Source organism: Furipterus horrens, unplaced genomic scaffold, assembly GCF_987537825.1.
Source record: "Furipterus horrens unplaced genomic scaffold, mFurHor1.1.pri manual_scaffold_11, whole genome shotgun sequence".
NCBI lineage: Eukaryota > Metazoa > Chordata > Mammalia > Chiroptera > Furipteridae > Furipterus > Furipterus horrens.
Window position 1 is genome coordinate 18,164,656 of NW_028327181.1, and position 26,747 is coordinate 18,191,402.

Below are 26,747 nucleotides of genomic sequence, written 5' to 3' on the forward strand. Positions count from 1 at the left end.
TTGGATGGGTGGGAGAGAGACTGTGGTCACCGAAGGATTTGCAGACATATTTGATATATGATCATTTTCTAGTATTGTGTGCAATCTGGCTTTACATGTAACTGTGGTCTGGCTTTATATGTGGTTGCTACCAGCCACTGTTCTAAGGCCACCACATCTGCTCGTCGCTGTACAGACCACTGTGAGGACTAAGGCAGACAATATAAAAATGGGAGTGCTGCGAGAACTTAGCCAAGGGAGAAATGAACCCAAACTGACAAAATACATTGTCTGCCAAATGTGAATCAAACTATCAACCAGTTATTTTATTTTACAGCAAAATTGCCTTATGGCCGATTTGTTCCGCGGTGAAAATGATGGCAGTGAAAATTCCTGTGGCAAACGTGCTTGAGGCAAATTTGTATAGGATGAAATGGGACCTGTGCCAGGCTTTCTGCCTCGTGGCAGGCTCCCAGAGGCCAGCGCCACTCTTCTCTGGCTCCTAGACTCAGAGTTCACTTCCTGGCTCTTCCGGCACAGGCTCACCCCTAACAGGGTCACCAGGGCTGCTTCTGATCTGGCTTGGGCTGAGGGTTGGCAAAGCAACAATGACTGGGTGTCATTGCTCTAGAGCTTCTGGCTCTGTCTAGAGCAGTGAGTGAAGACCTTGGTTGCAATCTTGCCCTTGGACTAGACCAGAGGTTACCCAAGACCCCTGGCAAAAGGCACCAGCTCAGCTGCACCCAGATGTCTGCTTTGGCTTGGCCCCTTGGCTCCCAATGGAAACCCTCACAGTAGCCCTCAGCCTGTCCCTGGCACTGTCCCCATCCTGCAACTCCACTCAGGACTCCCCAGCTCACCTACTTACACCCCTCCTACTTCAACACCTCCCTCACTGGGTCATTTTTCTCCCCTAACTGCGTTCAGTGGCCACTCAGAGGCCCCGACCTGTGATACCCCCGTTCGGAGTGGGGCCCTGTCCCCTCCAGTAGGCAGCAGCTGACGCTGAAGTGCAGACAGGCAGGCTCGTTAGCGTCTGCATGCAGTTGGCCCCGCGTGCAGAATGCCTGCTGAGCTGCCTGGCACTCTGGCTGGGAAGCCCAGCCACTGGTCAACTCTGATCAGTCTGCAGGGCTGCGCTCCAGTCTGGAGTCAAGAGTGGGCTTGGGGAGGGGCAGAGCTGCAGTCAGTCAGGATGCGAGCACAGGCCAGAGATCGGGACCCCACCCAAAGGGCCAGCTCTGGCTCTTATCAGCTCCCTGGAGGAGCTAGGGCAGGTCTGAAGATGCCAGATAATGCACGATTTCCAAACTTCCTGTTTGGGGAGAGAACTTATCAAATGAAATACTAGGACCCCATAGCTAGCAGATAAGGGGAGCTGCAGATCAGGGTGCAGGGAGGGCGAGAGTCCCCTCTATTCCCTCCTCACTTGACATTGCCCATCCCCAGCCCTCCTCCTGCCCGAGGGTTTCCAGACTCCATGCCGTCTCCAAGAATCTCAGTCAAGCTGAGATCTGAGGCCCTTCCACCTCTAGCACTGCCCACTTAGGCCTTGCACAAGGATCAGGGGGGATGCTGGCCCAAAAAAGCAGAAAACTGGATACCAGCCCCAGCTAAAACTGGAATGGCAAGTTAAGGACTTGGGCTCCCGTGTGATTGTGCTGAGGGGACGAGAATTCATGAAGGCGGGCCAGAGGCTGCCATCATTTTGCAGTGAGAATAATGTTTATTGAGAATGGCTCATTACAAACAAAATATATGTATAAAATCTCTGCAATGCAAAAGATCCTTTTCATCCCCATGTGGCTGGAGTGAACAAAGCCAACTCTCCACTGTGGCTTTGGGGGCTCTGCTGGACCCTCAGCTTGTGGACAGGGGTCACGGGTCACAGGGGCCAGGTCCTGTAAGCAGAAGTTCCTCATGGGGCTTTTTCTCAGCCCCCGTTTCATGGTTTTCTCATTGCACAATATAGTGTGGTTTGCATCCCGCCTCCTTGACGCTCAGGGAAGACGGCACCATCTCAGGGGCAGGTGGCTTTCTTGTCAACCTTCCAGACAGTTGACCCCTACTTGTGGCTTGCCCTGAGAAGCCATCCTCTGAGCCCAGGGACAGTTTCTCAATGTCACACGATAGACTGAGGTGCTGTGACCGCTCTCCATGATAGCACGTGCACCATGCCTCACTTTCAGCCATCCTGACAGCTTCACTCCGTTTTCCTTGATATATCTATCCTCACCACAATTTTACCCAGTCCCCTCCCGAGTCCGCCCAAATCCCACAGCTATCACATGTGGTACTCCTGGGCGTGGAGCCAAAGTCCCTGGGATCCCAGGCCACGCAGCATTAAGGCAACAGAACTGTGACACCAGTCTGAAGGCAATGCTAGTCTCACACCCAGGGTGGCTGCCCAGCTACAGCACCTCCCTCTTGGCCAAGACTATGTCTGGTGTTGAGGAGCAATACAGCCGGGTGGTCTGACAGCTTTCATAGGCAGAGCCCACCTCTGCCCCTCAGAGCAGCTTTGGAGGGGAGGGGACAGCTGGTGAGTGGGGGCAGATGCTAAGCATGGTTTGCAGCTCAGAGCAGCAGCAGCTGCCACCGCACCATGCCTTGGGCACGGGAAGACCAAGACACAGGGGTGCCGGAGTAGAGGGGCTGTTGGGACACCTCCGCCCCTTTACCAGAGGCAGCCCTTGAGGGGTGGGTGTGTGTCCCCAGCCCCTCTGGGAATGATCCACTTCCCTTATTTTTTAGGTGCAGACCTGGGTTCAAGACCCAACTCCACCAGTCAAGTGTCCTGGGCAAACTCTCCCCAGACTGGGCCAGGAGAGTAAGGTGAGGGCCCTGGCACTCAGCCCGCCAGCGGGGAGTCCTCTTCCCTCTGAAAGACACCTGACCTGGTTTATCTGCCCTGTGAGAAGAGGCGTCAGTGGTTTGAAAGTACCTGCGATCTCACTATTATCTTGAGGGTGACTCTCACCCCCAAAAGTGAAAACTTAAATTTTAAAAAACCAACCCCCCCAGAATAAAAAGAAAGAAAAGGCAACAGCTCCAGTCCATGCTCTACGCCATGCTGTGTGACCCAGAGCAGGCACCCCCCTTATCAGGATGGAAGAGACCCAGTACTCTGTGTAGAAGGTCCTGGCACAAACATTGCGTGAGGAGCATAGGCCCTGGCGCCCTGGCACCCAGCCCTGCAAGATTCAGAGCTCCTGTACTCAGAGGACGGGCCCCTGTGGGACTTAGCCTAGTGTCAGGAGAACACCTGGTGGGGGGGAGGACCTTTGGGGCTCAGCCGCTGTCCCTGGCCCTCCGGGTCAGGCTGTCCTGAGCACACTCGGCACTGTGGGCCAGCGAGAACCAGGTTCCTGCCCACACCCTACAGAGCTGGAGTACCTGCTAAGTGTCCTGCCTAAGGTCAGCCCTCCCCAGGGGCCACAGGCCTCGCACCCAGGCAGGGAGATTTGGGGGCCCTGCAGCATTCCTAGGGAGGAGGGTGAGGACAGCTCACAGCGAGGCTGGGGCCAGCTACTGTCTCCAAACACACAGATGCCATCCTGACAAGTAAGCTCCCTCCCCAGGTAACTCTCGGGGCTGGATGTCCCCCTGGACACAGCTGGAGTCAGCCCGAGGGTGCTGGGTGAGCTCTGCTCAGAAGCTGTGGGGTGTTGCCAGCAGCCAGCAGCGTGTGGGTAAGTGGCATGACGACACTCGCCATTGGCAGATGAATCAGGTATCCTGCAGCCTCCCAGAGTTCCCTGGGGTTTTGTCACATGGGTGAGGCCAATGCTCTGCATTCAAGCCCTAGCTGCTCTGGGCCTGGGGCCGGGCCTCCTGAGTAGGCCAGGCTGGGGAGGGGCACATTGGGGTCTGAGGGCCTGGGCACACCAGGCTCCTGCTGTCAGCTGTCCAAGTAGACAAAGAGGATGTCCTCGTCCGTGCCGTAGCTGGTCCTGGCCTCCTCGAAGTTACTGATGCTGGTGCTACACATTCCTGCTGGGGGCACGGAGGGCAAAGCAGGGTCAGTGGGTGGGGAGAGAGCACTGGCACCCAGGGAAGCTGGGGGAGGCCTGACATGTCCCACCGACCTTGCTACTCAAGCCTTCCACCCCCATAAACCCTCCCTGCCTACTGTGGGCTTGTTCCTGCCCCCTCCTCAGTTTAGCAGATGAAGAGAGGCCCAGAGAGGGGAAGAAACATGCTCTGTGCGAGTCAGGGCAGTCCTTCCCTGGGCCCAGGGCAGTGGGGGGCCCTGAATGGGTCTAGAGCGTGGCCGGGGCCGGGAAGGCTTTCTGAGTGTGTTGACCAACCCGTGGGGCCTGAAGTGGGGGAAGGGGAAGGGAACTGCAGCCTATACAGCATAGGACAGCAGGTGGGGGCCTAGGCAGTGGTGTCGGGCTGCTGGTGTGGGATGGAGACGCCAGGCCTGGTAACCACACGGCTGTGCAGGAGGCCAGCGTGGCCTAAGGGCTGTGGCTGGTTGCTGCATGGCCAGAGGGATGGCAGGGGTCCAGGGGTCCCGGAGGAGCAGGGGCTTTGAGGAGAAGGCAGTAAGGAAGGCCTTGGCCCCACCAGGCTGACAGGGAAGGAGCTGGGGGCTGCGGGCGCAGGGGCCTGTGAATGCAGCTGCCCTGCCCGCCGTGCCCGCCTACCACACTCACGGTCAGCGTAGGCTGGGTTGTTGTAGAAGATGCAGCCCGTGGCCCGGTTGTAGCCACGCAGCACGATGAAGTGGCCCTGGTAGTCGGGCGTGCGGCAGAAGCAGCGGTGGCCACGGGGGGCGAAGCAGCAGTACTTGGCGGGGCTAGAGCAGAGGTCGCAGAGCAGCACCCCCGAGTTCACCAACACAATGGCCACGTGGCCCTGCGCCAGATGCGCCTGGATGTCCTGCACACTCACTGTGCTGGGGGTGGGAAGAGGGTCAGCTGATGCCACTGCGCCCACTCCCCATCCCTCAAGTGGACCCTGCTTGGACCCCTATTCTGCCCCGTGTCACGCAGCCTGGGGTTATGGCTGGTCTTCCCTCTTCCCTGAGCTCCCTGCAAGTGGGAATGTCCTGCTTTGTTACTGTGGCCCGGGCTCTCCAAGGCCAAGCACAGAACCAGTGGAGGGGCTCTGAGTGCTCAAGAGCAAGCTGGCCCCATCAGGCCCTTCGCGGGGCGGCAGAAGGTCAGGTCCAGAAGAACACCTGCCAAGCGCTAGTGGAGCCGCACGTGGGACCCCACCTCCTAGTCTGGTAAGGGACTTATTTTAGTCAAGCGCCTCCGCGGGCCCATTGGTTTACGTTAGAAACTGTCAGTTCAATTTAATTCCCCAAATCTGAGCTAAGCATGCTTTGCTAGTGTCAAAATCAAATGCTTCTCTGCAAGGGCTACTTTTTTCCCTATGGTTCCTTATGGCAGAAGTCGCCGTCCAGGGAGGGCTGACCAGCGGCACTACCAGGGGAACCCGCAGGCCAGCAAAGCCAGCTGCCTCAGGTGTGCATCCCCACCCAGAAGGCAGCAAGTCCAAATAGGAACCCAGAGGGGAGAAGAGGCGGGGCTGGGGACCCCAGGCTGGGGCCCACTGCCTACCCTGGCCCTCCTTCCCTAGCACGCTCCTCAGGAGCGGTGGCCGGCCCAACCCCAGCCGCGGTCGAGTCACGCGGCAGTTAGGTTTGTTGTCCCAGCCCAGAAAGCGCGTCACTTTCCCATTTGGCCTTGAAACAAAACACCCGGCTGAATTCCCAACAGCATGTACAAGAGCGGGACTTCAGCCATGAGGAGGGGCAGGGGCTGCGGCAGAAGGCAGGCGCAGGCCGCAGGAGATAACTCCTGGCGGTGTCGGGTTTGGAGCACAGCACGGCTGAGTGGCTGGGCGGGCTGTGGGTGGCTCGCGCCATTTTTCCCAGCCTCAGTTTCCTCCCCTGATGCGGGCAGCCCAAGGTTCCCACTCAACAACACAGCACCTGTCAAGTGCCACTAAATACACGTTTGCTGCCTCTCCTTCCAACATGGGCTCATGTGGCCTCAGGATGCGTGGACTTTCCCCACTTTCCAGATCACCTATAGTGTGGCTACATTGTGTTAATAACGAAAATAGAAATCTGGAAAGAACAGGGAGGCCTGAAGAGTGGTTTAGGAAAGCCCGACTGGGACCTGAGCCATCATGCCTGAGCGCAGTGTCCCCAGTGAGCCCAGGAAAGGAAGTCACTCACAGCTGGGCAAGTCGCTCCCAGGGTCTGCCTAAATCCTGCCCCTAAGGACAGATGAGAAGGGAAGACCCACGTAAGGTCACTGAGACCATGGGGAGATCTGGGAGCCAGCCTCCCTAGATAGCCTACACACTGGGCTGTCCCCGTCACCCTCCATGACCAGGCCGTCATGTTCCTCAGGCCGTCACCCCTTCACTTGGGTTACTGTGTTCTGTCCCATGCCACCGTTCTGTGAGTAGCCCAAGAACTGGCTGGAATATGTCTTGCTCACTGGACCTCCAGCCCTTGCTCAGGATCCACCCCAGGCCAGAGGTTTGTGTTCAGTAGATCATGGAGCCACAGGTCCCCTTTTTATGGATGAAGAACCCAAGGCTCAGGGGATACCAGTGCCCACAGCCACCCGGGCAAGAAGCCCAGCGCTGCCTGACTCCCAAGGCCTTAGGCTTTCTCACGCTCCATCCTGAGGCCTCCACCACTGCAAGCCTGTGGGTGAGCAAGTACACAAGACAGGGCGGGGGAGGCTCACCATTTCTCCACCAGCACCTTGCAGGCCTTGGCTTGTGCAAACAGCTGGTTCACCCGAGTCTCCTCGGTGTCAAAGTGCTTCCTGTAGAAGGACTGAAGAGAAACGGGCGGGCTGGAAGGGCTGCCCGCCCTGGCTGCCCTCACCCCATCTGGACAAAGGACACATTATGGAGTCAGAGATGGCAGGACAGCGGAGGGGCCCGGCCTGCCAGGGGAGACGGTGCGTGTAGCACAGGGGCAGAAAGCTTCGTCCCAGGCCACAGTGTGGCTTTCTGGACCACACAGAGGCGTGAAGAGGATGCTCAGGAGACTAGTAGGCAGTGGGCTCAGACTGGCTCCCTGAGGGAGGTCAGGCAGCCCTAGACTTGTGCTCCTTGTAGGCATGAGCAGGAATCCGAGTGAATGAGCAAAAGTGAATGCTCAGCCACCACTCGGCTTAGCCGGATGAGGTCCATGGAGCATACTTTGTTTGGTGTAGGGATTTTAAGGGAGCCAGAGCCCCCATGGGTGTGGTAGACATGACCCTGTTCTTGGACCCCTTTCTCTGCCTTGCAGCCATGGTGACCAAACCAGATGTGAGAGCCTTCTTCCCTGGCTGGAAGGTCCAGGGGAGGGTTAGGTGGACAGGCTCTGGCCACCACACAACAACCTGCTCGCCAAAATGGCCAGAAGTGACCACTCTGCCAAGTTTTAGAGCTTGGGCTGAGTCTGTCGCAGAGGCAGGCAACACTGGCTCTAGCTGTGTGGGGAAGGGAAAAAAAAAAAAAAAAGATATTTTGGGTTTTATTCCAGAATACCAATTACCCGGCTTGGAGTTGGCTGTTCCCGTGAGGAGGAGGAAAATGGGCAAATGATGGCTGGATGAGGTTGGAGGGGTGTGCTCTGAGGCTCTGGGCCCTGCCTTGTGCAACGGGACAGCAGGGAAGGATGCGGGAAGGCAGCCTGAGCTACCCCTCTGCGCACCTTCAAGTACTGTTGAAGGCAAGTGGCAGGGGTCTCTGGGTGGGGGTGCTGGGAGGAGCCCAGCTTGATGCTCAGACCCTTTGGGTAGGTGGAACCACAAGGTCACCCAGACTGACTGGTTCCAAGTCCTGCCCATTGCACGTCTGCTGCTGCTCCCTGGTCCCTGCCCGCCCGTGTGCCCACTCAAGTGTCCAGGCCTTGACTGTACCCTCTTCCAACTACTGAGCTGGTGGAGGTCTGGTGGCCGGCCACTCACCTGGTTTTTGTAGCCCTTGTCAACACCCAGGGTCTGGGTACAGAAGCGATGCCTCACACCAAAGTGGCGCATCAGGTAGGCCAGGTCAATGGTCCAGATGCTCCTGGTCAGCTGCAGCTCCTGCAGGGCACTTTCAAACTCACCGTCGTCCAGCTGGCCCAGGTACCTGTGGGCAGACAGGCCACTGAGGTCGGCTCGCCCGTGAAAAGAAGCGGGTTTGGGTCACGCTCCACCTGTGGCCCCATCAGCCATTGACAAAGCTCCCATTGCATAGAAGATTCTGTCCCTTGTCATGAAACTGTATGTCCTGCAACCCAAAGCTGCCTGGGCACCTTGCTGGCACCGGAGTGGAGGGCCTGGGTTCTGCTTCTCACGTTTCTTGTGAGCTGTGCGACTCTGGGCACGTTACCACCCTCCCTGGCCTCACTGGCCTCATCTCTAAGATGAGGTGTTTGTACCACATCTGTGTTTTCTGAGTTTTAGTCCGAGAATTCTCTGGTTGAACCCTATCTTGCCCTGAATTCCAGGATGTGAAATAAGTAAGGCAAAAGCTGCTCCGAGGTTCCGGGAAAGCTCCTCCGAGGTTCCGGGAAAGCTCCTCCTACAGGCTGATGGCTACGGTCCTCCAGGTTCTAATGGTCAAAGTCCCAGGGACATCCACACAGCCTCAACTCAGTGATCCAGTCTCCCAGAAGCCTGAGAGTGGAAGGTGGAAGGCCCTGTGTCCCAGCCACAGGGTGACTCTGTGGGCTAGGCCTGGGCACCAACAACTTCTCTGGCCATCCCCAGAGTTCCAGCATTCCCAGAGGGGACCCCTGGAGGGACTGGTCCTACCCCTTGTTTGCTTTTTCAGATGGCACTGAGCCCCGATGGAAGCTGGACCTCCCACAAGCCCCAACCAAGGACAACCACTTGGGTGATGGATCCCACCCAGGTCTCTCCCGGTGTCTCCCTGCAGCCAGAGTACACAGCGTGCATGGCGAGGGCCCCGACCTGCCCACTCACCGCAGCACCATCCTGGAGCAGGCCAGGCCGCAGTCCCAGTGGTAGAGCTGCTGGATGATGGGCACAGGCAGCTGCACCAAGTCCCCTGCATGGGAACACAGGGAGGTCACAGATCCTTGGCCCAGCGCCTGCCACTGCCACCCTCACTGGAACCACTGTCATGGCTCCTGCCCAGATCCTGTAGGAGCTATTCAGGAGCCGGCCCACAGCCTTTCTTGCCTCCCAGTCCGTCCTCCTTACAACAGCAGTGATCTCCCCCAAACACCAGTCAGAGCAGGCCAGCCCTACACAAAATCCTCCAGGGGGCAGGTTCCCACATTTCTCAGGGCATTGCCTCTGTGGCACCGCCCCAGCACCCTCTGCTTCCTCACCCCCACCTGTCCTCACCAGGCCACCCCCAGGCAGAACCTTCCCCTGTCACGTGGTTCCTCGTGCCCCACGCCTTTGCACACTTGCTCCCTCTGCCTGGCCTCTCCTGGCCCCCTAGCTGCCTGAGCTAACTCCTCTCTTTGAATGTCACCTCTTCACAACGTTACGTCTGTGCACCCAGCCCCCACTATGTGCACTCACAGCCCCACAGGCCTCTCTCTGAGCCCCCTTTCTTGGGAGGAGCTCGGAGAAAGTGGCGACAGGACCAACACATGAAAGGCACCGAGCACATGAAAGGCACCGAGCACACATTGATGTCTTAATTCACAATGCCCCTGGAAGTTCGTTGCACTTCAAAGCCTCAAGGCCACCAAAGTGTGAAGCCCACGGTTAAGAGAAGGAGACTGTCCTGTAATCTGTGTATGCAGAACGCTACCCTGAGCAACCTCTCAGTATGTCCTCGCCAAGCAGTGAGGGAGGGCAGAAAGGGCCTGACCTAGGCGTTGCAGCCCGGGCTCAGCCACTGGCTGGCTGGCTGTGAACTGAGAAACTGACTTCCTCTTGTTGGACTGAGTCTGGCCATCTCTAAAGCAGAGGACTTTGGTCTGATTCAGTCATTCAATCAACAAGTATTTCCCAAGGAGCCGAGTACCTAGCATGTTTACTACAGGTACAGCCGTTAGCGACAGGCCCCTGTCCTGCTAGACAGCAAAAACAAGCAAATGTAGGAGAAAAACTGGGGATAGGCCAGGGAAAATGGTGGGGGTATGACCTAGAGAGCAGAGAGTCAAGAAGCACACAGCAGAAAGGGAACAGCATGCGCTGAGGCCCTGAGGTGAGGGCGAGCTGGCGCCAGCCTGCAGAACCCTCCCATTCTAGCCTTCCATGAATCTGGACAAAGTTCAGAGTCGAAAGAGCCAGGAGGGACCTCCCTTCAGTAGCCACCACCACTCATGGCTTATTCATAACACCTAGCCCACGCTGTTTCCTCATCTTGGGGGTCTCTGCTGAACCCAAGGCCAGCCTGTGTAGGGCTGCCCCGGGAGGCTGCCTGCCATGCCAGCCCTGGCTCCCATGGCATGCACTGGTCAGGAGGGCCACTCGTTAGTCCTGGAGTCTGTCCTGACCTCTGACCTGCCGGCCTTGCCTGGGCAGTCCCTTGCCTGGAGTGGGTTTCAAGCTGCTCCTCTGCATCTTAATCCTCCCCAGCACAGATGCCACCACTTCCACAGCCTTCCCTGAGCCCAGGCTGGCCATGTCCTATCCTTCACCTAGACTGCGACCAGGTCCAAATTCAGGCTTTGCCTCACAAAGGGGACCCTTGCATGGAGCTTCTCTGTGCCCTTCTATGCTGTTATACATTCCCAGGAGGCAGGGATACAGGACTGCTCCTTTGCTGCATCGTACTGGTCTCCCCCCCACCCCTTCCTCTCCCAGGGCATGCAGCAGAATGGAATGCAGGGTAGTACGGGCCAATGCAGGCCACCTGCTGGCTGAGCCACCCCAGGGGCACTGGACCTCTCTGTGCCTGCTTCCTCCTCTACGAAATGGACATCACAGATGTCAGCCTGCAAAGTGCTGTGAGCACCCAGGGCAAGAATGTGTGTATAACCTCTTCTGGGTGCTGATGCGAACCCTGCCCTCCATCCAGCTTGGTGGGACCTAGTGCACTGAGCCCAGGGCTGGCTGAGGCTTTGTGCTCCCCTTCCCCTCAGGTACCTTTGGCCCTTCCTGCATGGCCTTGGCACATTTCCCTCTTCCTACTGTCACGGATTCAGTCCTGAGAGCCTAGTCCTCACTGACTCCCACCTGTCTTCTGCCCTAAATGCCACCCCCAGATCCTCTCCCATCTCTGTACACAGAAGCCAGAAGGATCCCGTCCATAGCTCTCCATTGCTCTTAAAATAAAGTTCTCACCCCTTACTATGGTCTGTAGGGCCCTGCCCCACCTGAGCCCTGCCAGCTCCACCTGGGCCCTTATCCCCCACTCACGCTGTTCCAGTTACCCTGGAAACCCATCAAGCTTCATTCTACCCTAAGGCCTTTGGACATGTAGCTCTGTCCGAAACTCTTTCCCTTGCTGTTCTCAAGACTTTCCCTTACTGTCATTCAGGTGCCAGCTCAAAGTCTCTTCCTCCAAGAGGCTTTTTCTGACTATGCCTTTGGGGGAAGAGAGCCCTCCTTCACAACTTCCTGTTTGTTTCCCTTCACAGTACTCAGCAAAAGTAATAACATAATCATGGCAACGATGATAATAAAGCTACTCTGTCTTCCCACTAGACTGTAAGCTTCCCGAGGGCAGAGAATTTGCTAAACTTGTTCACAGTTATTTCCAGTGCCTGATACTTAGTAGCAGCCCAAAAACATTTGTTGGAAGGAATAGACTTATTAAGCACCCATTGTGTGCTAGGCTCTGGGCACAGTACAGTGACTAAGATCCAGAGCCTGTCCTCCAGGGATTCATATTCTAAAATAATTCCCCCCAACTGCCTGAGTGGAGGGAGAACTCCATACAGGGTGTTGTTCCCTCCTGGTGGCATGCCTCCCCTCGCTGGGACCATAAACTGCCTTTTTAATTTTTCTTTACACAGGTTGTTTACTCCCCAGACTTTGCTCTTATATATCCCTTATATGTCCCAATGTTCTGGTCCCCTTCCCTCTCTGAGCCCTTTAATGTGCAATACTTGAGGTGGTCTGCCTTCCCCGCTGGACAGAGGGATAATTCCTCACTGGCAGGTGGGACAAGGTAGTATTCACCGCCTCCTAGACCTCAGCCCAGAGCAGGCACTCAGACATGCTTGGTGAATGAAAGGTGTTTTTCTCCAAAGGCCTTATCCCTTGAGAGGCCCCGGGCCTACCTGCCACTGCAATGCCCAGCACCCCCACCCCCAGGCTTCCAGACTACAGCCCTCTGCCCACGGCTGCCTCCTTACTCTGTGGGCTGGGCTCTGGTATGAACTAGCTGGGCCATCTTTGGCTGGGCTCTGAGTCTGTCTGCTCTCCCCTGTGCCCAGCTGTAAATGTGACGCAGGACAGCCGCTCTGAACTCTGCTGTCCCTTCTCTTGTTGCCCGATCCTTGGAGTCCTTTGATCCTGAGGCCCCAAAGAGCTACACATCTGCTGTCTTGGCACCAGCAGGTCAGCCCCTAGGAACCCAGAGATACTCCTGTGGGGGATGATAAGGGTAGGCGAGGCCTTCCAAGCCCAAAGCTGCTGCTAGATGTGGATGCCTGAAGCAGAGAGGCTGTCCCACCTGAGAGCTAGGGTCTGCCTAGAAGGCCTTGGCTGGCTTCAGTTGGCAGCTGTCACCAAGGAAGGAAGGCAGCTCACTGGCCCTGAATACTTAACGTCTGTCAGCCTCAGTCAGTTCATCTGTAAAAGTGAAAATAACAATGGTAACCTACGTCACCCAGTGGTTAGGAGGATTAATGAGGCACTGCATGTGAACAACTTAGCACACTGCCTGCTCAGAGAAAGCTCCCTATGAAGGTGAGCCATTATCCCACTGAGGCTCAGGAAAGGCAAGTGCCTGATCCAAGACCACGGAGTTGGGAGAGTAGGATGCAAATCCCAGGATAGCATCAGACACAAAGCAGGTGACACTAAGGTCACACTGAGGCCTTAGTGTCAGGGTCCCACATGCTCTTGCCCCCTCCCATTAGTTGGCACCTCGCTTCAGTTTTCTAGTACTAGCACTTCCTCATCAACCTTGTGCCTTAAGCAGCGCAGAAGTCACTACTTCTCCCCTTCCCCTCTTAGAATCATGACACTGAACGCCAGTCTTGGTGTCTGCACCAAAGGAACTCAGACCACCTTGGGGCTGAAGGAACCAGAGGGTGAAGAACTGTACAAGACGAAACACCGAGCCTGGGAGGCCACAGGAAGGGCCTGCCATTGCTCTGTGCTCTCAGCAGTTCCTTGTGCTTCTAGGCCTCAATTCCCCACAAGGGTCAGTATCTCCCAAGGCGGCTCCAGCTGGACTTTTCGCTTCTGGGGAAGGTGGCACCCCTGCCTCACAACCCGGGACCCTCCCACCACGACGGCTCTCAGAGCTAACTGCGGCCCCAGCCCTAGGAGTATCAGGAACGCCCAGTAGACCGAGGCTGGGGGTTGGAAGGCCAAGGCGGCTGTGTACACCTGGCCAGGTTTCGCTCGAAGCTCTAGCTCCTTCGGAGGCGGCGGTCGGCCCAAGGTCGCGCGGCCAGACCCTACCCCGCGCTAGGGCAGGATCCCCCACGTTCACCGCGGTGAGGGCTGGGCCCCCAGGAAGGACTAACCGGGCTCGAGCGGCGGCCCCGCTGCCTCCGCCTCCGTCCTCATGACCCGAGCGGCGCGGAGCGCCCATGGCCCCGGCCTGGCGCCGGCTGCAGCTTCGGCTTCGGCTGGGGCAAGAGCGGGGCCGATACGTGTTGTGTTCCTCGGCCGCCACCTCCACCGCCCCCGCGGTGGGGACAAGGGGAGGTGGCTACTGGACCGCCCCAAACCCCGCCCCGGCCCTTCCCGGCCTCGGATCCGGGGATCCCGCCCCTTTCCTAAGCCCTGCCCCTTCCTTGGGCCTCCAAAGAGCGCCCTCCCTTTCCCTTTCCCTTCTCTGGACTCCTAGTCCTACGGGTCCCAAGCTCCAGATCTAAACCTGCCCGGGCAACTCGCAATCCGGGTTTCTGGAGACCCCACCACTTTCCCAACCCTCACGCAGACCCGCCGCGGCCTCTGACCCTCCTCCGTTTCCCCAAAGTCCCGCCCCTCTCTCCGAGCCCCGCCCCGAGGCCCTGGCCTTTTGCGAACATTGGCTCCCCGGAGGCTCTTCCCCTTCGCTGTTCAGCTTCTGCTCGGTCCGCCTGTTTGTCAGCCTTAGGTCCAAGCCCTTCTCCCGCCTCAAGCACTGTCAGACCCCAGAAGACGTAACCCTTACTCCTAATCTCTTCGGGGACGACCCCCTTCCCCCACTCTATACCTCACTTTCCCTGTCCGTACGGTGAAATAGCTCGCCTCGCTCAGGACGCCCCTTACCTGGCGGTGCCGGGTTCCAAAAGTTAAATTGTGAGGGCAGGTCCTAGCCTTCAGCCTCACCGCCTGCCACCCTCGACCCAAGGGCCCAGGCCTCAGATCCCTGCCTTCCGGTCCAGCCTGTCCCTGGTGTGGGGTGCTTGGAAACGCTATTCCCCTTCTCCACTTGCTGGCCTGAGGGTCGGTATTTCCGGCGGCACCTGGGCCCTGTTATCAGTCCTCTCTTCCGGGGCCGGAACGATCGTAACAGAGCCCACGTTTCCCAGCCGGCGGGGTGAGGATGAAGCGGAGGCGAGACTGCGCTCACCACCAGGAAAAGGAAGGGGACGGGCTCTGCGCGCGGCATTCTGGGAACGCGTGGTGTTCTGGGAGAGCGGGACCGCCATTCGCCAGCCTCAGGCTTTCGTAGGGGTTTGAGTTGCTGCTACCGCTGCTCCATCGGGAAAGAAGAGCCGACCGAAGCCGGTGAGGACAGGCCCTGGCAGGCGAGGGTAGGGCGAGGCACCCCTGGAGAAGGACTCACTGCCGTGGAGCTCTGCGGGTCTCGGGGAGGGAGAAGAGCGGGAAACCCGGGCCACCGAAACATCAGCGTCGCCTCACTAGCGCCCGGAAGGGAGTTAATAGCTTTACCCCGAAGTACATGCTTTTCACTTTCTGTATTTCTCCGGGCCAGTGTTTTTCGAAATATTCAGGCCATTGTCTTGAAGTCATTTCTAGCTAATTGTTTCCATCCGTCCCCTGAATACTATCTGGGTAATCCTTTTAAAACTTCCTTGCATCTTTGCCTCCATCCGCTTTCAGGCACTGGCGCCCTCAGGCTTTGCGCAATGTTACAGAAGTTTTATCAAATCTCCCTGCTTCTAAACTGTTAGATCCACTTTGTAAGTGCTGTTGCCTTTTTCATTGGATCATTCCTTACCTATAGTCTTGTAGTGGTTCCCCACTGTCTTCAGCATGAAACTCAAATTTCTAAGACTTCTCACCAAGGGAGCCTGTCTTTCCCAACCTCGTGTTCCCTTTCATCTCTCGTGAACAGACACGTTGGGTCCCAACCTTCAGTGGTTGCTCATTTCGGAATAAAAGGTCCACCACTTGTCTCTTTAATCAGAGTCGGGTACTTGCCCTGTGATTATGTTTTTCCTCCCAAGATAAGCCTTTCCAGCTTATATCATACTGTTTTTGGCCTTGATGGTGAAGTGGAGGGTCAAAGGGCATTGAAGGGGATTTGCCTGGATCCTTTGTTTATATCAACAGTAGTCAGTGCTGTATATATGTGTGCCCGATAGTCACATGTGGCTGGTGAGCACTTGAAATGTGTTTAGTGTAACTGAGAGACTGAATTTTTTAATTTTTTTGATTTTAATTTAAATTTAAACAGCCACATGCAGACAGGGGCTGCTGTATTGGTCCACCTAGTTCTATATCATGGTTTCCCAAAAAGGTGTTACCCTCAACTATGAGTACATTGATGATACATTGTAAGGTACATGTATTATAATCCTGAGTCCCCAATACATGCAAAATTGGTTATTTGATGAAGATAAAAGAACATATGATAGCAGGGAGGGAGTTGGAGTGTCAGGCCTTGAGGGAGGCATGGTGTGTGCCACATGCCTTTTCAGGCTTTGAAAGATGAACTAACTGTTGTCTCTCTCACTGTAGAACTCTCTTACTGCCAAGATGTCTATTGGTGTGCCGATTAAAGTCCTGCATGAAGCTGAAGGTCACATTGTGACGTGTGAGACAAACACCGGTGAGGTGTATCGTGGGAAGCTCATTGAGGCGGAAGACAACATGAACTGCCAGGTATCCTGCTCTGCACATAACACTGTAGGGGAAACTTGTGTTTCTGTCTTGGAGAACAGAAAGATGGTGATTGGTGGTCTTTTTGAGGTTGTTCTCATTCAACAGTTATTTATTGAGTGCCTAATGTGCGCCAGGGATGTTATAGGTGCAGGGATGTGAGCATGAATAAGAGCCATTTGGAATTTTGGAATATTTACAGTAACTTGTCCTTTGTTTTCTTAATTCCATAACCATTTTCTCCCATATTTTGGGGACCTGTTCAAGAGAAGTTGTATTACTTCCTTCGTTAAAATCCTTCAGGTTTGGGCCCTTATCCATTTGCCTCCACATATTTGCATAACGTTTTGCAATTAACAGAAATCTTCTGTTCACTCACTGTGTTTGCCGTTTTCCTTGGTAGAAATGAGTCTCATTTAACTATAGGAACTACCTTTTGAGGTAAGTGGGTTCGGTGCGAGTTTTGTCATCCATAAAACAAGTAATAAGATTAAAGGACTCATCTGCTGAATGTCACCTGCTAATAAATGTTGGAGTAGTTTCCTGATAACATGCTCTTTCCTTGGCACTACTTTGCTTTCATTTTTGCTAAAATCACATGAATTTGTATAACATTAGAAAGTATATTAACAGCCCTGGCTGGTGTGGCCCAGTGGATTGAGCGCTGGCCTGAGAACCAAAAGGTCACTGGCTTGATTCCCAGTCAGGGCACATGCCTGGGTTGTGGGCCAGGTCCCCACTTGGGGGCGTGAAAGGCAGCTGATCGCTGTTTCTCTCATACATAGATGTTTCTTTCCCTCTCTTTCTCCCTCCTTTCTCCTCTCTAAAAATAAAATGTTTTTTTTTTTTTTTTAAGTATGTCAACATACTTCTTTGTTCTTTAAACCATCAGTTAAGAGCTAGGCTTTGTAATCAGATGTTGGTTTGAACCTTATGTGACCTTAGGCACGTAGTCACTTCAGTTTCCTCACCTATAAAATGGGGATGGTGTTATTTTTGGTCCTGTGTGATAAAGATTCCAAGAGTGAAGGATCTAGCATGGGCAGAAATGGCCTGGCCCTAGTACCCCTGTTATGGTCGGTCATTGACAGGCCCACCTGGGGAGAGAGAGGCCTCAGGGTGAATTCCATGGTGGATCCCAAAGGTGACACCTGGAGATTGTCAACTCCCTGCATTCCTTACAGCCTGTTGTTCCTTTGAAGGGAGATCTCAGCAGAGTACTCCCAAGGCTGCCACAGGGATAACGCCCCCACCACAGCGATCAGAGGAGTTATGTGCGCAGCAGCCAGCTCAGCACCTTGCACATTATAAATTCAACATGCGGTACCTCTTAATATTTCCCAGGGGAGAAAACTGAAGGTCAGAGAGATCAAGTGACTTATCCAAAGTCACACTGTGGATCCAGTGTCTTAACTATTCATTGCTTCCCAGGATCATTTGTTTATTTGTAATTTCTTTGTAGCTTTGAGTGTCGTCTTTCTGCCAAGTTGACCAGCTGGGACAGTTTCCTGGCACTCAGGGAGATAGGCATCAGGTGACTGCAGGTTTCTCTCCCCAGTGTTGATGCGTGGAGGTGGGCGGTGTGGGCTCTCTGGGTCCTGTGGGGCTCGGCTGCCCTTGCCTTTGTGAGGTCCCACAAAGATCCGACCCTCTGGTTTAAGGCATCCTTATTCATTTTAAGGTACTTTAGTTTGGTGAGTAGAATGCAAGATTTGAGAGTAGAGAATCTTGGTGTGTTTACTTAGCTGTATATTCGGACAGCTCAATGAGCTTCAGGGCCTCACATTGCCCATCTGTAAAGTGGGGGTGTCTGACCAGGTGATCCTGGTGGTCCCTCAGATGCAGCCAGTGTATAGTAAAGCACACAGACTCCGGTGATAGACATATCTGGGGTCAGGCTGCAGCCTGCCACCTAGTGTGACTTGGAGTGAGCTTTTGGCCTCCCTCACCCTCCTTCTCTCCTTTCTAAATCAGAAATGGAACCAGGACCTCAGCCTGAGGAGTGCAGTTGCAGAATAAACAAGCAGATGCTTGTAAACAGTGGGGGCAGCCACATGCCTCCAGCCTGTAGTAACCTGCTAGGGCTGCCATAACAAAGTTCCACCCTAGGGGGCTTAAACAACAAATTTATTCTCTCGGGGTTCTGTAGGCTACAAAGCTGAGATCAAGGTATTGTAGGGGCTGTTCTTCTAAGGGACATGAAGGGAGAGTTGTAGATGGCCGGCTTATTCCCATGTCTTGACATGGCTTCCTTCTGTGTGTGCCTGTATCTTAACCTCATATAAGGACACAAGTCATTGTTTTAGGGCCCAGTTATCTCTGTAAAGATCCAGTTTCTAAATACAGTTACATTCTGAGATCCCAGGGGGTAAAGACTTCTACATATGAATTTGGGAGGGGTGCATAGTTCAACCCATAACACTGCCGATGCCAAGATGTGAGGCTTCACTGGGTCTGCCTAAATCTGCCACATTCAGTAAAACCCAGCAGGCTGTGGCAGAGCTGAACCTGGCGGTGGTGACCACTGAGCACTGTTCACTCACAGTCCTGGGAACTAGGAGGCCAGTGGGTCCCACGGTGCCCAGTTGGTGACTTTGGGGATAAGAGCATCCTCTTAGGACTTTTTCTGCTTGTTCTATGCTAGGGGCAGCTGGCATTTAGTGTTTGCCATTTGATACTGGGTTTTAATAATACTTTCTAATATAAAAATGGGGTGGGTCACACACCACAAAGATTGGGAAAACAAATGAGCGAATCCCAGAACAGCCACAATTGGCATGGACTGTATTTTAGGGTTTCATTAGTTACTTTTTACTCCCTCCCTTTTAAAAAAGAGTTAGAGGTGGCTTACAAAAATTTACTGGCAGGATAAAAATAGCAGGTAGGTCAAGGTGCAGATAAGCTCAGCTAGATGATGAAGCCATGAGTTAGTACCCAGAAACATAAACTTGGATCCCTGTACATTTAATAAAGGTACATTCAGGTGTAAGCTTAGAACTTGCAGGCAAAGGGAAATAATCAGTTCTGAGGTGCCCAGTGTCCTTAAAATAATACATTACTTGTGTGATTTTCCAAGGCGTTCAGATATGGGAGACATTTTTTTTCTAGGGCTCTGGTGAGGGTAACCTTATTAGATAATGTGCCCAAACAATATTCCCATAAAAAATGTGCCTTCTTTTGGGGTTCCTTGGGTATTTTTAATGTAGACTGTAATAGCCCTTTTTGACGTTTGGAAGTGTAAAATATACACGTATTAAACCTAGGATGTCCTCTCACCTGTAGGAGAGAGGAATCTAATGAGCAAAATAAGGAACAAAATAGAACCCCAGGCATGTGACCAGAGAGGCGGCAGGGAGGGGATAATGGTGGAAACAAGGGGAAAGGACTAGACAAAGACCATGTGTAAGTGACCCATGGACATGGACAGCAGTGTGGGAATTGACTGTGGGAGCGGAGGGTGGGATGGGCAGAGGAGGGCATAGGGGGAAAATTGGGACAACTATAATGGAATAACATTTTTTAAATGATTTTAAAAAATAAACTAGGATGAGTCCCTGAGAGATGGTGCTTGTGGGGCGAGAGGGTGTAGGCGCTTATGTGCATCTGCGGCTTGTTTGGCTGGGAAGGCGAGGATTCTTGCTCTCGCATTCCCACGCCCCACAGCTGCAGGGCAAGCATAACCTGGTGGCCAGTGCTGTGGTGTGTGGCATCAGCTGTGGGTGGCAGTGCACTGCACGTGGCTGCTCTGGGTATCTGCTGAGGGCCCCCCGTGCAGGGGGTAATAAGCAAGGCTCCTCTTTATTTTTTATTTTTAAAGAATTTATGTATTTTTAGAGAGAGGGGAAGGGAAAATGAAAGAGGGGTAGAGAAACATCAATGTATGGTTGCCTCTCGTGCACCCCCAAGTGGAGACCTGGCCTGCAACCCAGGCATGTGCTCTGACTGGGTATCAAACCGACCACCCTTTACTTCACAGCCTTTGCTCAATCCACTGAGCCACCCCAGCCAGGCAAGGCTCCTCTTTAGCTGACTTTTGTTTTTAGCAGAGATGGGACCTGATGAAGGAGTGAGCCCCATGTCTTGTGCAGCTTGGGTATGGGTGACAACTGGCAGCCTCCAAGTGGGGAAGTTTCTGTTCTTGGTTATGCAGATGCACTGTGGGCCTGAAGCATCCTGTCTTTGCTAAAGATCAAGGAGGGGACTGAGGAATTTTTCTTCAATATCAGAAAATAATTTTTAAAAAAACATCCTTCTAGTCATACTTGCTGAAATATTAAAAAACCATAAAAGGAGCTGTAAGGAGGAATAATGAGTAGAATTGCGCACATCATTTTGATTTTCTAGACTAGACTCTGAGTGACCAGGCGTGGAAGAAGCGGATCTAAACCCAAGTCAATAACTCCCGAGTCTGATTTTAACCAGGCTCTGAAGATGGGGCGTAGAGTGGACCTGTTAGCTCCTATTGCCTCTGGGTGTAGCAGACCCTCAGCTCTGTCAGATTTCAGGCAGGAAAATAAGAAGGGATCAGAGGGAAAAAAGGAGGCTCTCCTGTTAGTGGTAGTGCAGAGGACTTGCCCCACAACAGGAATGCTGTGGTGGAGGGTTCCGAGGCACCCCGACATTGCTTTATTGCCCCGGAGCTAGCGCGCTCTGTCTTGGCCTCAGGTGTGGGGAAATTCCCACAATTTTGACTGTATAGTAGTCCCCCCTTATCCAAGGGGGATGCAAGACCTCCCCGGGAGATGCTTGAAACCGCGGATAGTGCCAAACCCTATGTATACTGTGTTGTTTCCTACACAATACATACCTGTGATCAAGTTTAATTTATAAATTAGGCACAGTAAGAGATTAACAGTAACTAATAATAAAATAGAACAGTTATAACAATATACTGTGATAAAAGTTATTTGAATGGCTTTGGAGCCGTTATTAAGTAAAATAAGGATTCTTGAACACAAAAACAGTTGACCTGTAACCAAGATGACTTCCACGTGACTAACAGGTAAGTGGTTATGCATTGTGCATGGGATGAACAAGGAGATGGTTCCTGTCCCAAGTGGGACAGAGGGGGATGGCATGTGATTTCGCCCTCAGAGTGGTGTGCAGTTTAAAACTTAAGAATTTTTTTTGAAATTTTCCATTTAATATTTTTGAACCATGGATAACTGTGGGGACTGCTGTACTAAGATCCTCTCTCTGCAGGGTGTCATTTAAGTTGGGCACTTGGCTTACTTGTGCCATGTGTGTTTCATTGTGGTTATTTGGGAAAGTTGAGTAAACTGGGTGTTCCTGACTTTCATTAAAACCTAGTTTACTCAAGAAATTTCCTTTGACTTATGATGGGAACATAGTTCAGGCTTATTAACAAGCTGTGTGGGTGGGCGGGCAGTGGGACTGGGTGGCTTTGTGTGCAGCACTGTCACTGCTGCTGTGGCAGGGAGAGCGTGAGAGTGACAGCAGACCTAGTCCTGAGGGCTCTAATAGGAGTCAATGATACGGGGCTCTCTCCTGCTTCGGCCAGGATGCGTACTGTTTGTGAAAGCACTTAGTTTACATCTTGTTGATTTTATATAACGACTCTCAGGGATTTCCAAAACAGACGGGGGAGACTGTGACAGGGAAGAATGAGATGTACCGGCATGTGCTGGAGGAGAAGTGACCTGGCAGCCTCACAGCCCCCCAAATAGATATTTTTAACTGTCATTTAGAGTCACCATTTATTCTGTTTTGTGCTGGATGATAGGAACAACATTTAGACATCTTATGTAATTTGCTCCTTAATAGTTCCAGGAAGTGTGTGGTCTGATATATGGGTAAGCATGTGGGTTTAGTCAGATGGGCCTGGGTTCCCGCCCCAGCCAGGCCACACAGGGGCCATGTGAATTTGGGCAGTGGGTAAGGACTTGGCCTCTGGGGACAGATCTGCCTCTGACAGGCTGGGCCACTTCATCTTTAGTGGCGATGGAGATAGTGTTGATGTCTCATAGGACTGTGTGATACAAAGTAAGTTGCTATGTGAGATCTCCTGGTACACTGATAAGTGTTCGGTGAACATTGGCTTTGTTATGAAGTATTTTTCCTCACTTTGTAGTGAGGGAACTGAGGCTTGGGAGCCAGGAGACTCAGCCAGGGCTACATCCCTGACACGTGGTAGGGCCAGGCCTCACATACGTGCTCCCAGGTCACTCTGTCTTCTGTGGAATCACGGGTGTGACTGGTATTGTGAGCCTGGGTCAGATCCATGTTTCTCTCTCAGGTCATCTAACCAGACCTGGTGGTCATTTGTAGCAACAGAGCTTACGGTGTCCTTCAGAGCAAGCACAGGATGACAAGGACTTAGAAACTGAAATTTTGCTAAGAAACGGGGCATTGGGTCTGGAGTGGAAGATTTATGGGGAACTCTAGCCCTGTTGTCATGGGGGTATAACAGGGATAGTGGCTGAAGCTCTAGGAACTATTCCAACTCAACAGATACTGTGGGGGCGGCCCTAGAGTCTTGTTAGTTTCTTTGTACCTGGGTGTTCAAGCACTGGCGGGGTGGTCAGTTAGCACTTAAAGAAAGGAGCGAGAGCTCTAAGATGACAACAAGCCAATCTGAAATCTGGGGAGACAGCACACCTCTCTGCAAAGTGGGCTTGACCCATTCTGAATAAATTGCAATCCTCCTTCCTCCAGAAGATTCATAAAATAAGCTACTTTTCCTGGTAAATGTGGTACCTTTGAGATTGGGGCTGGCAGGTTTGTGTCACCTTCCCACGTCAAGCCAGTCTCCTGGCTGGTCTCACCTGTCGGCTCTTCGGCACTCTGTCCCACAGTTTGTCCCTGTTGGCATATTCATCTTTCCAAAGTGCTGCCCTCATTCTGTCCCCCCATCCTCTGTCCACGAGCTTGAGTGACGCCCAGTGTCTGAGATGATGACCATGTCCTTCATCCCAATTCTGCTGCTCTAGTCCTCCTTGCATCCTGTAGGTTCCTCCTGAGTGTCCTGTCTCACTCTGCCAGCTCTTGCCTTAACCTTTTCAATATTCCGGCCCTTCACACAGGCACTGCCACATCCACGTCTCAGTCCCTAGTCACCCAAGCCAGATGGGCTCTTCTGGAGTGTGCACTCTGAGAGGATAGGAACTGCATCTGACATGTGCTTGTGACCTTCACGGTGCCCTTGCAGGCTGTGTGCTGGGCATATGTGGGAGAGGACACGGAGTGTGGACAGGCAGATCGAAGCTGTTTCAGCTAGTTTATCACCAAGAGCACTAAACGCACTGACAGGGAGGCAGTATAGCTACGTTAGAGCTCTGGAGCCCGGCCGCCTGGACTTGAATCTGGAGTCCCTGCATTCTGGCTGTTTGTATTTGGACAAGTGCCTTAGTTTTTTTCATCTGTAAAAATGGTAAAGTTCATACTCACTCTGGAGGTGCTGTGAGGACCATATACGAGGGTCGGCTCCTTGTAGTACAGGCTTTCCCCGCTAGGTGAGTCCTCTAGGAGCCCATCTGTCGCAGTGCACCAGCTGTGTTGTCAGAGGCTGCATTCAGCTTCAGTGAATTTTTTTGAGGACTCTTTCAGCGCATTCGTCCATTTCATGATGGGTGATTCACGAGCACACCGTGCTGAGTGTTCAGCAGTTTTTGCCCCAAAACGGCATGACCCCTTGGGCCCCTCCTTCCCTGTTCATCCGATATCGCTCTGAGCGACTTTTTGTGTGTTCATTTCCCCAATGAAAAAAGTCCTTAAAGGGAAACGTTTTTCCAATGTGCCAAAAAATGGCAGAAGCACTAAAAGGCGCCAAAATCCATGAGTTCTAAACTGTTTTGAGCAGTGGAAAAAAATGTCTCAATAGGTGTATTATATCAAAGGGAGAGTACTTTGAAGGTGATTGAAGTTAAACATATAAGAATAAATACACAGTTTTTTATAAATAAATTCCTGGGGTTTATGATCACCCTCTCATAGGTAAGTTTCTTAGCACAGTCCCTGGGACACACAATAGGTACTTACCTTCCCCTGGCTTTGCCTGGTTCCTTTATTCCATGATGTTAGTTTGTACATTTCTGGACTTGCCGTCTCACCAGCCAGGCCTCCCCCTCTTTGTGTATCCCTGTTCTCCACTGGCCTTGTTGGCCCTTACTGATGAGCTGGTGATTTTCTTCCAGATGTCCAACATCACAGTCACGTATAGAGATGGCCGAGTGGCACAGCTGGAGCAGGTGTATATACGTGGGAGCAAGATCCGCTTTCTGATTTTGCCTGACATGCTGAAAAATGCACCGATGTTAAAGAGCATGAAGAATAAAAACCAAGGCTCAGGGGCTGGTCGGGGAAAAGCTGCCATTTTGAAGGCTCAAGGTAGGTGTCCTCATGTACTGGGTTTAACATACAGGTGGGTTGTGTATCTTCTAGGAAAGGACCCTATTATTGCCTGGGCATGGAAGTGCACCTGACTTCAGCCATCTCCACCCCCTTTGCCTAAACTCTTGGGGGCCACCACCTGTGAGGGGCTGGGGGCCTTGTCCTACCCTCTGTCTTGCCTTGCATTCTTAAGGCTTATATAAAATCCAAAGTGGCTCCTTAGAAAAAAGATGGAGACTTCTGCCTTAAACGAAAGAGCAGATAAGTCTTATCTCTAGGAAGCGCTTTCTTTTCCGAACTGTGACCAGGGGACCTGCGGAAGCTTGCTCGTCTTTTGTCTGTTAGCTTGGCTTCTGAAGCAATAGGGCAGCGGCCCCCGGGGACCTGGGGACGTGTATTGATACTCAGCATAAACCAGGGAAAACACTGGTGGTAGAGATCCATTTTCAGACAAGAACTCAGCTGTTTTAAGCCTTCTTTATCCATTAAAGGGCCCAGGCTTCCATTTTAAAAGCTGCTTCTATTTGAGAATAAATTCTTTCTTTAGCATATTCTGAAAGTGAGACTAGCCTTTTTTCAGTGACTTAGTCTGGCCTTTCTTCTGGATTAGCCCAATAAGAGGTATTACATTTGGGTCTGTCGAAACTTCTGCTATGTTGATTAGCTAGAGAAAGCTAGTGTAGTCATTAGAATCTGTCTTAATATTGGTAAATATTTACAGTGTAGGAAAGTCACTGGGTTCTCTATCAGTATCTTTAGCTACTGTATGTATTTTATATATGGTAGCTTTGGAGTTTAAAGATGCAATAAAGTAATCCTTTAAAATGCCTTGCTAAAATCAGATCAGTTAACCTTCTTGCCCTTTCTAGACAAGAGGCAGTTGTGGGGAGGTAGAACCAGAAGCCCTGGACTTTTCACCCTGGAGAACGAGCGATTTCAGAAACACCAGCTTTCTTGCTAGAACTGCTGTTGTCTTTGCTTTCCCAGAGAAGGGCTGTCCCTGTTGTCACTGTGTAACTGTACTGTCTTCTCTAGCAAGAGGTGAAATCCAGTGGCTGTGCACTAGAAGGCATTTGGCAGTGAATTTTCCCAGGCCCACTGGCTTCTGCCTGTGCCACTTGTGCCTTTCCCAGCCCCTTGCTGGTCCTGTCAGCAGGTGCTGGGTTCTCAGGTGACTTCCATCCCTCTTCAGGGCAGCTCCAGGCTCTGTAAGAGGAGATAAGGGTGAGGTAGCCATTGGAATACCTTCACCTGTCCCTTAAAGCCACTGGCCTCTCCTAGACCCCTTGGGTCACAGAACAGCAGTCTTATTGTATCCTTCGTATTAAGAGTGGTTTTGTTTTTTGTGAGTTTGTTTGTTTTGCTATTATAAAACATTTTGTACATGCAGAACCGGTCTAAGAAGAATAAAACCCCTCACCTAGATTGAACAGACGTTAACATTTAACTGTATTTGTTTCAGAATTTAAAGTGTGAATTGAATGCATCTGTTATGTTTTATTAGCTCACACTAGGCCAGCTCTGGGAATTCATCTTTTCTGTGGTTCTCAGATTTGCTCCCCAAATCCTTCGTTCTCAGTGCCCTGCCTGTCAGCGTCTGTGGAGAGTGGTGCTGGACTGGAAAGCGGAGTCTGGTGCCTTCTTCAGTTCTGATGCCAGACACCAGCCCTTGTTTCTCTTGGGGTTTCCATTCTCCTGTGTGAAATGCGATGGGGACAGGTGTGGTGGGGGCCGGGGGGCCTTTCAAGCCCTTCCTCCAGCACTGTCCCAGCGCTCCTAGTGCTCTGTCAGGAGCACTTGCTGACCGCACTGACCTGGCCTTGTCCTCTCTCTTCCCCACCTTCCAGTGGCTGCAAGAGGAAGAGGACGTGGAATGGGACGTGGAAACATCTTCCAGAAGCGAAGATAAATGTATCTGTTGAACAGAACTTTTTCCTTATTTTTTTCTTTCAAGTTATCTAGATGGAGTGGAGTATGTGCCTGTGTGCATGTCCTCAGTATTCTTTTTTGTATCATCACCCAAGGATTTTTTTTTTTTTTTTTCATTGCTTTTAGAGAGAGGGGAAGGGAGGCTGAAAGAGAGGGAGAGAGACATTGATGTGAGACAGAAACATCGATTGGTTGTCCTTTGTGCGTGCCATGATCGAACCTGCGACTCTTCAGTTTGCGAGATGACGTCCAACCGAAGTACACAGGCCAGGGCTCTCGTAGGTTTTCTTTTGACATCTTTCTCTTTAGCTCAAGGGAGATGTCCAACTAAATAAATATGGTTGGTGTTTTTTTCTTTTTGAAAAAATA

At 52.5% G+C, this 26,747-nt stretch overlaps 2 protein-coding genes across 7 annotated transcripts; one reads left to right on the top strand and one right to left on the bottom strand.

Annotated features, from left to right (window-relative positions):
- Window positions 1-1,682: 1,682 nt before the first annotated feature.
- Window positions 1,683-14,567, bottom strand: GUCD1 (guanylyl cyclase domain containing 1). Of its 6 annotated transcripts, none has more exons than XM_090257321.1 (7): window positions 14,301-14,567; window positions 12,544-12,662; window positions 8,922-9,006; window positions 7,917-8,082; window positions 6,699-6,790; window positions 4,641-4,882; window positions 1,683-3,975 (listed from the first exon to the last, which is right to left on the bottom strand). In XM_090257321.1, exons 3-7 carry the CDS (start codon window positions 8,930-8,932, stop codon window positions 3,881-3,883), a joined length of 606 nt encoding a protein of 201 aa, XP_090113447.1. In that variant the 5' UTR covers window positions 8,933-9,006; window positions 12,544-12,662; window positions 14,301-14,567; the 3' UTR covers window positions 1,683-3,880. The 6 variants fall into 6 exon arrangements, with proteins under 6 accessions (XP_090113447.1, XP_090113446.1, XP_090113448.1 ...); XM_090257320.1 differs by lacking the exon at window positions 14,301-14,567 and adding an exon at window positions 13,568-13,632; XM_090257322.1 differs by lacking the exon at window positions 12,544-12,662.
- SNRPD3 (small nuclear ribonucleoprotein D3 polypeptide) lies at window positions 14,259-26,747 on the top strand. The gene is made up of 5 exons (XM_090257323.1): window positions 14,259-14,762; window positions 15,099-15,178; window positions 15,960-16,103; window positions 24,254-24,446; window positions 26,297-26,747. The coding sequence occupies exons 3-5, from the start codon at window positions 15,978-15,980 to the stop codon at window positions 26,356-26,358; spliced, it is 381 nt and encodes a 126-aa protein (XP_090113449.1). The 5' UTR covers window positions 14,259-14,762; window positions 15,099-15,178; window positions 15,960-15,977; the 3' UTR covers window positions 26,359-26,747.

Excerpts from the sequence above, each read along its gene's own strand:
- GUCD1 (XM_090257317.1), bottom strand. The coding sequence starts at position 13,610 with ATGAGGACGGAGGCGGAGGCAGCGGGGCCGCCGCTCGAGCCCG. Across the intron at positions 8,083-8,921 it reads TGCTCCAGGATGGTGCTGCG|GTACCTGGGCCAGCTGGACG; the intron begins GTGAGTGGGCAG and ends GTCTGCCCACAG. Across the intron at positions 6,791-7,916 it reads ACAAGGGCTACAAAAACCAG|TCCTTCTACAGGAAGCACTT; the intron begins GTGAGTGGCCGG and ends GTTTCTCTTCAG.
- SNRPD3 (XM_090257323.1), top strand. The coding sequence starts at position 15,978 with ATGTCTATTGGTGTGCCGATTAAAGTCCTGCATGAAGCTGAAGGTCAC. Across the intron at positions 16,104-24,253 it reads AAGACAACATGAACTGCCAG|ATGTCCAACATCACAGTCAC; the intron begins GTATCCTGCTCT and ends ATTTTCTTCCAG. Across the intron at positions 24,447-26,296 it reads TGCCATTTTGAAGGCTCAAG|TGGCTGCAAGAGGAAGAGGA; the intron begins GTAGGTGTCCTC and ends CCCACCTTCCAG.